This window comes from Penaeus monodon, chromosome 13 (assembly GCF_015228065.2).
Source record: "Penaeus monodon isolate SGIC_2016 chromosome 13, NSTDA_Pmon_1, whole genome shotgun sequence".
In the NCBI taxonomy this organism is placed as follows: domain Eukaryota; kingdom Metazoa; phylum Arthropoda; class Malacostraca; order Decapoda; family Penaeidae; genus Penaeus; species Penaeus monodon.
In genome coordinates, this window is record NC_051398.1 from 9414049 (window position 1) to 9424048 (window position 10000).

At 37.4% G+C, this 10000-nt stretch overlaps 1 protein-coding gene across 1 annotated transcript in view; it reads left to right on the top strand.

Annotated features, from left to right (window-relative positions):
• The window catches only part of LOC119580104 (retinal homeobox protein Rx2-like), a 73122-nt gene extending 63741 nt beyond the window's left edge, over positions 1–9381 (top strand). Inside the window, exons 3-5 of the mRNA XM_037928031.1 lie at positions 6421–6571; positions 7112–7279; positions 7807–9381. Coding sequence (XP_037783959.1) covers positions 6421–6571; positions 7112–7279; positions 7807–7934 — 447 coding nt within the window. The 3' untranslated portion in view covers positions 7935–9381. The remainder of the gene's footprint in view (positions 1–6420; positions 6572–7111; positions 7280–7806) is intronic.
• The last annotated feature ends 619 nt before the right edge of the window (positions 9382–10000 follow it).

The window sequence follows — 10000 nt, forward strand, 5'->3', positions numbered from 1 at the left end:
TGTATATCATATATATCTCTACAGTATATGTGTCTACGTCTGTTAATTTAACCATCTATACATCTGGGAAAGAGAGATAAAAAAGTAAATATATCTACATACACAGAAAAACACCACCAATTTCCCAGCAACTGATGGTCCGGCACCTCTTTTAGTCCGGAAAGAAGTACAGGCAGACACTTGAATTTCCTCTCGACTGCCCTTGGGTGGTTGATAAAGCTCCATCGATTTAGAGGAACAGGGGGGTGATGAGCAGCCATCTAGATAATTCGACAACACATACTATCTACATGACCACAAGAGGTCACATAGAGATAGCTGGATAATATTCCTTTGACTTCCTGGTCATCACCTCTTGTGCTTCTATCATAATGTCAAGCCTTTTCTGATAACGTTTGAATGTAGCTTATTAATTTCAGCGACGAGTAAATTCTGGAGCATATTGAATGACTAATATATATGGATGATTAAGCTTTCAACCAAAGATGTATTACATATTTTGTTCATACACTATTAGGCATACAAATGTGTTCGTATCTGCGCGCACGGGAGGAAATTCATGTGATCGGAGTAAATAGACTGGGAGTGAGAGAGACACAGAAGAAATATGAGAAATAAAAATGAAAATACAACAGAAAGCGGCCCAACTTAAATCGCTAATTGGTCTCTCGCAAACAATCTCAGTTTCAAAGCTTCACAGACAGAAAATAAATAACCTTAGCAATTACTATTTCGAAGATATTCCGAACGGCGGAAGATGACAGCTGATTATAGCGAAGGTCTTCATCAGCTGCAACTGCGTCTATGCACTTGTTATGACTGCAGTTTAAAGTCCAGAGACACTGCTGATCTCTCCCTGCGTCCTTTGATGGCTCGCAGGGAGAAGAATAAGCGAATTATCTCTTGTATCTAATGTGTGATATGCGAGGAAATGTATCTCGAGAATCGCGCATGCGTGTCATTGTTTGATTGCTGATAATGAAGACGTTCACTTCTATTTTCGTTTTATGGTACAGTTCAGTCGTGGGTGGAGTCGCGCGGGTTATGTCAACGCATGCACGGGGAAATTCTTGGCCGTGGATTTTTTTTTTCGTAAACAATTATTCTAAGAGATGACAGCGATTGTTGTAATTATCCCCCTCATTGTGCACCGCGGGGGGACGCGCTTCACTACACAACAAAGAGCAGCAAAAATATCTCATTCTCTCGAGAACACGAGCGGAAACTTTTGCTGAAGGCCCCCGTCGCCATAATTGATGGTAATGAGCCTCTGTTTTGAAAGCCATCATGCCCAGGTACCGATCGCTTTCCCGAAAAAGAGAAAGAGAACGGAAAAAAGCGCTTACTTGTTTGCAGATGGCGTAGCCAATAAAAAAGGAGAACATTTTGATTATTTTTCGCAGCCTCGAGCTCTCTACGATGGCTGCATACATCAACCTACCCAGGCACTCAAAAGTGTGGTAATATATTTATTAATTTCGTTTAAATTTCTTGCTCCACACAACGTTTGGTGGCTGTCATGTTGCGTTGGTCGTGAGCCAATCAGACGGCTAGCTATGCGGTGACGTCACACGTTGATGGCTCGTCGGCCAATGAGGAGTGACAGGCGGAACGACCTGGCTCTTCTGATGAGCGTCTCTCCACCCCGACCAAAGTATTTTTGGCGCCACGTGCATAGCTGGGAGCCCTCCGACCAAATCACCCGCCGGCCTCAGCCACACAAATGTAAAAACGTAATGCTCTCATCCAGCAACCACAAGAAAGAGACAGAAAAAAATATATACTCTAATAAACCTCACGAAGTTTAAAAAAAAAGAGAGAGAAATGAAAAAAATAAGACGAATAATCACCTGACAGATGATGAACCTCGAGCCTCCGGAGGTGATTCAGGTGAGCTGACGAAATTGATACCAGAGGACTAACACACATTACAAGCAGGTGTCTCCCATCTTGCCTCTCACCCATTCTATCCATCTTTCTGCCTCCCCTTCCCTCTACTTCCTCGCCGGTACACGATACCCGTTAAGAAGTACCATCAACGTCAGAATCGCCTCTTGTCATTAAATATAGCGTAATGAATCACCGCAGGGATACACTGCAAACCTACCGTGGTGGTCTGGGATGTAAACATAAACGCTGTATTTTTTGGTGAGGAAGAAGGGGAAGTGAGAAACAGAGGGAGGGAGGGAGAAGGAGGAAGGGAAGCAGAGAGGATGCGCGAGAGAGAAAGAAAGGGGGGGGGGGACGAAGGAGAGAAAGAAAGAGAGAGAAAGATAAAGGTAGGGAAAAGAAGAAGAGAGAGAGGCAGAGAGGGTGCGCGCGAGAGAGAGAAAGAGGGAAACGAAGAAGAGAAAGAGAGAGGGAGGGGGAGAGGGAGGGAGGGAGACAGAGAGGGTACGCGAGAGAGAACGAAAGAAATTGAGGAGAAAGAGAGAGAAAGATAAAGATAGGCGGAAGAAAGAGAGAGAAAGATAAAGATAGGCGGAAGAAAAAGAGAGGGAGGTAGAGAGAAAAAGAAAGAGGGAAACAAAGAAAATAATGAAAGAGAGAACAATAAAAAGAAGAGAAATAGAGGGAAGGAAAGAGAGGGAAAGATAAAGGCAGGGGGAAGTGAGAAACAGAGAGGGAGAAAGGAGAGAGATAGAGAGGGTGTGTGAAAGAAAAAGAAAGAGGAGAATGAAGGAGAAAATGAAAGAAAGGGAGGCAGAAAAAGGGGGGGGAAATAAAGACCAGGTGGAAGGAGAGGGAAAGAGAGATAGAGAGGTTGTACAGCAAAAAAAAAAAAAGAGGAAAAGGGAAGAAGGAGAGAAAGATTAAGATACGAACAAGAAACAGAGAGAAAGATTAAGACAGAGCGAAGAATGAGGGAGAAAGATAGGGGAAGAAAGAGAGAAAGACAGAGAGGGAGAAGAGGAAAGAGAGAGAGACAGAGAGCGAGAGAGAGAGAGAGAGAGAGAGAGAGGGGGGGGAGAGAGAGAGAGAGAGAGAGAGAGAGAGGGGGAGAGAGAGAGAGGAGAAAGATAGGGGAAAGAAAGAGAGAAAGAGAGAGAGGGAGAAGAGGAGAGAGAGAGAGAGGAGAAAGATAGGGGGAAGAAAGAGAGAAAGAGAGAGAGAGAGAGAGTAAGCCTTGATTAGGGACATGCGGTTGGCATTAATTTGATAATTGTTAACATATTTGTTTTATATTTACTCCTTAATTAATCCCACGTTTAATGCCTATAAATACATGCTTTTAAACGAATATATCCGGCACTTAAAGTGTTAGTGTGTTCTTATGTGAGTCAGTTTGTGTGTGTGTGCGTGTGTGTGTGTGTGTGTGTGTGTGTGTGTGTGAGTGTGTGTGTATGTGTATGTGTGTGATGTATGTGCATGTGCATGTGTATGTGTATGTGTATGTGTGTGTGTGTGTGTGTGTTGGATACTAAGTGATAGATAGAATGGTAAGTAAATCCACAGGCTTTGAACACAAGATACGTATGCATAAATGAAAGTATAGTAAATCCTTTCCTCCCTGTGTAACAGTTACTCTGAATTAAGTGATATAATCATAGCTGACAATACTCTGCATTGCCACAGTGCCTCATGGGTTTGAATATATCGCATCGAGATATTTTCCCAGCATCATAATGGGTGGTCCAGAAATACTCTATTTCCCTGTGTTACAAACAGGGCAAGACGTCTTACAGGAAGATCAGTTATAAAGATTATTATATTAAGCTTAAAGAAAGATCAGTTGTGGGAATCATGATATCAAGCTTAAAGGAAGGTCAGTAATAAGAATTATGATATTGAGCAATTTGTTTAGCAATCTCAAACGCATCTCGCAGCCAATTGATTATTGATATGTCAGGGTGACAAGCTTTATTTGTTTATATGACAATGTTGACATTCCCCTGTGGCTTGTGTGCTTAAACACATTATGCAAACTGAACTTGATATCTTACTATCACAGTGATTGCGCTGAATAAAGATATACTGTGATATTCATACGACTTTCTTGTGAGGTTCTTTTTTATCTGTTTACATGAAAAAAAAACATCGAGCAAAAATATTGTAGATATATCATCTATTTTTTTAGCCTGTAAATGACAAGGAGAATAAATAAATACTGGTTCGTCACCAATTCTTAAGCTTAACATCTGCATATTGAACAAGTCAATTTTATCAACTCAAAACAAACTCCTTTTCTAAGTTCATCTCTCTAATGAAAGGCGCATGTACCTTGGCATGGAGTTAAATCATTGGATTTTCAAGTATATAAGGTGCTGCTGCCTCATCTGGGATAATAATATATCTGATACTGGAACCTATTAAAATTTCAAACTTAGACTCCCTCTGAAATAAAATTGAGAACCACTGCATTAGAATCTCTAGGTGCAGGTTAGTTTAGATCTTTCATTAACCACGCTGGCTAACTGGACAGTCGTGGGCAGGCTTTGATGCATTATGATGTATGGTCATATTATTATTTCATGATATTAACATAACACATCTGGGATAAATCATTATTTCTTCTTGTACATCACTTGGAAAGGTATAACCATACATACTCCTATACATACACCACCTCGGTGTACTGCCCAATCCCGAGCAGGATTAGTTATATATGATATACTACCATATTGCATCACGCCATCCCGAATTTTGGATATTCAATAATCATACTTTCTAGTGTAGCAAAGAGCTGGAAGATTTACATAACCCTGCAATTAATGACAGGTGACTGGAAAGAACTTCTATCACATGGCACTCTGAGATATCGAGTGCAAGTGTTTTTTACTCGTGTTCGTCAGTAATGTAATGACATGTCTATATCCTGTAGTGTATCAGAAGGTAAACTAATTCCATGGTCCTTTATCTACTCATCCTGACACCTCGGCTTAGACGAGGGGAGGCATTGTTACATATTTGGTCATACTATCACATTACATTCGAATTTAGGATACAGTATACCGGTATGTGTCTCTTATAACACATGAAAATCTTGCAAAGCTTTGCGGAAAATGAACATATATATTCGCTTATATTCTTCTTGCAAAGCTTTGTTCCTCCACCATGTTGCACCGACCCGCTAATACAGCCTGCATCCAAACGTAGTTCTTGCGGTCACAACATCATATTTTTTTGTTCCTGTTTTATATATTGCATTCAGAAACTTGTCTTACGGAAACCATAATAATGTTTTATGCCACAGCTTTAAGGCGTTTAAAACTTTTTAAAGTTAGTCAAGCCCGACAAAAACACAGATAAAAAGAAGAGATTCTTATGAAATCGTTTGAACCTTTAAATGTTTCAACATGCGCCGATGGTAATAGTAATAATGATCACAATAATGATTATAGCTTTTCTCTTGTTATTATTACTATCCTTATTTTTAGTATTATAGTTATTATTATTATTATCATAATTGTTATAATCATCAATATTATCATCACCATCATTATTATTACTCCCGTCATTACTATTATGATTATCATCATCATTACTACCAAATAACACATGAGACCCCAGCTAATGGTACTTCAGATTCTATCCACCCTTTGCGTATTACAAGTTGAACTTGGTAGGCGATGGACGTGGCCATTTTTAGGGATTTCAATATGCGATGGTATCTCCTCGAAGTGTATAGTTTTTTTCCTTGCTATGTGTATGTTAATCAAGCTTTCATTGTCTGCAAATTGTGATGAGTTCACAGGGAATCACTCCCAAGCCTTGATTTACTATTACTGTTATTATTATTATTATCATAATTATTATTATCATTATTATTGTTGCTGTTGTTACTATTACTATCATTATCATTATTATTTTTTTACTATTACTATTATTATCATTATAATAATAATAATAATAATAATAATAATAATAATAATAATAATAATAATAATAATAATAATAATAATAATAATAATAATAATAACAACAATAATAATAGTTATTATTATTATTATTATTATTATTATTATTATTATTATTATTATTATCATTATTATCATTATTACTATTATTACTATTATTATTATTATTATTATTATTATTATTATTATTATTATTACTATTATTATTACTAGTAGTAGTAGTAGTAGTAGTATTGTTGTTGTTGTTATTACTATCATAATCACCATCATTGTCATTATTATTGTCATAATCATCATCATTATTATCATCATCATCATTATTATTATTATTATTATTATTATTATTATTATATTATTATTATTAGTATTATTATTATTATTATTATCACTATTACTATTATTACTACTATTACTATTATTACTACTATTACTATTACAATTACAATTATTATTACTATTACAATTATTATTATTATCATTATTATTATCATTATCATAATTATTACTATTACTATCATCATACACCCGACCATCTCAAGCAACCTCTCTGCCCCTCCCTCAGGTCTGGTTCCAGAATCGACGCGCCAAGTTTCGACGCAACGAGCGGAGTGTCCTGGCGCAGAGGTCCTCCACTTTCCGTCCCGCAGACACGCCCCCTTCTGTCACGCCCACGACAGGCCCCGTCGAGCAGCCCCTCGCGCCCAGGCCCTCGGGTACGTCGGCTATCACTGGTGATTAGCCGGTCTTGGTTTAAAAGCGAGGAGTGTTATAATTATGTTTTAGGTCTTGGGGTTCTGTGTAGTCCGTCGTGGCAAAAGTGTGGGTCCTTTAGAATTGTTTTTTTTTTTATGTTTTGGTTCTAGAATGTAAAATGGAGATGTATTTTACCTATTCTAGGTTAGCGTGATGTTGGTGTTTACGGATAATATTGTCTACATCACGAATGATTAATCAAAGCTGCCTTCATAAACCCAACTAACTTCTTTGATATAAATATACTGAATACCCAAAAAAACTACCGTGTTGACAGAGCAGCTGGAAAAAAAAATAAAAAAACATAATGCACTTTCCATGTAAACCTACTTTGCAGTATCTAGCTTTTATTATTATTTTTTGTGTGTCTGCGTATGTTCGGATCAAATGCATCATATCCCTTACACCACTAATCTCATCATTCACACTGTTAATAAGATCACTATTAATAATGATAACCCAAATTTCCCCCAAAATTAATGGCCCTCCTCGTCCCTCAGGCAACACCGGCATGGCCATGTGTGACTACAGCGGCTACGGAACGGTGGGCGTGGGCGTAGGGGCGTGGAAGGGGTCCGGAGGCGGCGTGGGCGGAGCAACGCCTCCTTATCTCTCACACTTCACGCCCACCAGTTCTCCCACGCCCATGTGTACGTCGTTGCCACCCGGTGAGTGCGTATTTTCGAGGTGAAAGTCACTCTTCATTATTTTCTTTTTTTTTCTCCTATATTTTTTCTTTGTTGCTTTTCTTTCTTTCTTTCTTTCTTTTAATGTTCATTTTCTTCCTCATTTTCATTTCAGTTTCTCTATTATTTCTTGTCTATTTCTTAGCTTATTCTTCTCTTATTAATTTGTATTTAATGTTTTTTGCTTTTGTTTGTTTGTTTGTTTGTTTATGGAGTTTCCGAAATTATTCGCGTTGATTTTTTTGTTCGAACTGGATTGATATAGACAAAGATTCTCTATTTTATAATTATATACATTCTAATATTTCCTATCACGAATTAAAAAGAAAATTCAATAAGATTTATTTAAGATATAAGATTTTTTAATGTTAATTTTTTAATTAGTTCTTTCAAGTTCAACACCAATTATTTTTAAATGTTCATTTTCTTTTTTCTCCTTCAATATATATATATATATTTTTTTTTTTTTTTTTTCCTTTTTCTTTAATAATTGACCTTGCTTCCTTCAGGACTCGGCGGAACGTATGGCAGCGGAATGCCCACCGCAGGTCAGATGGGCGGAGCTTACATGGGGTCATCGCTAGCGAATCTGCGACTGCGCGCGCACGAGTACTCTCTTCACCAAGGGCAAGTGTGAAGTGCTCTCTAAACTCGTGTGCGAAGAAGAAAACAATATAGAGTGGTTATAACGCAGGGCATGTGATGCTTTGGTTCATGTGTTCGAAGCATCGGTGGTTCGTTTGGTGTGAACCGTGAAGTGCGAACTTTCGGGAGAATTATTAGAGTGTGAAAGAACTTCTTAAAGTGCGTTGTGAATCTACTACGCCTTGTATAGAAATGTGTGTGCACACAAAGTCCATTTGTTCATGATAAGATCACGTTCATGAACCATGTTGACGAGTGGAAATCATTATCTGTGAGAAAGAGAAAAGAACAATGATTACGTATAACTATGAAAGTACTATTGCCTGCTTCATATGGCCGACTCAAGCTAAGTCCATGGATTTAAACCGGTCAGGGACATTTACAAATATAAAAAAACATAAATTACTCCCCAGTTCTGTTTCAAGTCATACCTTCAGTGACGTGGAGGTTTCGCCAATGGACGCAGCTCATCATGAACACCAAAGGTTGTTGTTTTAGCATGTTCACCAACGGCAGATTCCTTGTTAGTGTTCAGTGATCGACAGGCTAGTGACGGATGAAAGGGTCCTAGTTGTGTAAAGACGTTAGTTGCTGTTGCAGTAATTACTTGAATATGAATTCACTTCTGTTATGTATTCGCATGTACCGGATTCACAGCAATATATTATTAACAATATATATCACATTTGTGTCAGTAAATGGAAGCCATGTTAGGCAGATGCTAAGGAATAAAGTCTAACCCAGTGGAAGAAAACCAAATAGACTTACAGGAAATAATCAGTTAATTAAAGGAGAAAGTCTTGGAGTTTTTCTAAACAGGTCAAAACCTCACTAGGCACAGCGGGAATGAAAGTCGATATCTACAACATCGGGTCCTTCTTTAATGTCCGTAACCAAAATGCTTTTTAAGGAGCAAACACGGATAAAACAAACATAACACGATTTAAAGCCAAAAAAAGCAGGTGATATGGAATTGTGTCGCGTTTGACTGTAAGCAAGGAAATGACATGGACTGATTAGGAAAGATCATTTTTACGTTCTTCATGTATCGTGACGGAAGCACCAATAAGCAACGTTTCTTGGACTGTAGTGTAGTGTGACGCTCCTCTATCCGTTGAACACGAGAAATATGTTCAAAAGGTTCACCCGTGATAAAACTTTGTGTGTCTGTGATCATCAGAAGAGACCTTAGTAACGTTGGCATTTTTTTTTTTTTTTTGGACGCATATATGATTGATTCCAAGGCAGAGGACCAGGTTGTGGAGAGGCATAGCCGTGGTTGCATCACTGTACTTAGTAAACTACATTTTTTTCCATTTCTCATGTACAGTATGTTGTTTCATACTTGGAGTACTAATAGCAAATTTGGTTATTAGAAGTGAGGGGGGAAAAAATCTTACACTTGTAATTCAAGAATAATATATTGTGGACCACAATTGTGTCTTTGTTTAAACATCCTTAAACACATGATGGAAACTTAGACTATATTTTCCTTAATGGGCAAAGTAACTAATAATAGAAATAGCTGATTTACAAATATTTTTTTCTAGCAATATATTTTTTTAATAAATGAGAATTATTTATTAGATAAATACCTTAGTATTATATCACAGTTTCAAAATACAGTAGAGTCTCGAGAAGTCGCGATCGTGCCGAGTTAATTCTATTAAATTTTTGAAAATTAAAGTGTACACGGAGAAAGAGTTTTAAAGAAGACCGTGCCAATCAAAATGCAAATTACTATAAAATTAAGAGATTTTAAAATAAATTATAACTGAAGTAATCTGAAAATACATACATCAATAACAAATAAACTAAATTGAAGAAAATGAAAACAGAAAGCGCAGATTCACGCGATGATGTGCACAAATCTACGGGTGTGACACGCCATACATAAAAAATCGCAAACATATTTCAAACTTGATCATAATACTTCCGAAAGCGTTCGTCCCTTTTTGAAAATACAACCGATATCTTTGCATTAATCAGTTGAAATAATATGCACTTAAGAACTTGCACTTACAACAGACAACGTACGATCTAAGCGGTGAAAATATG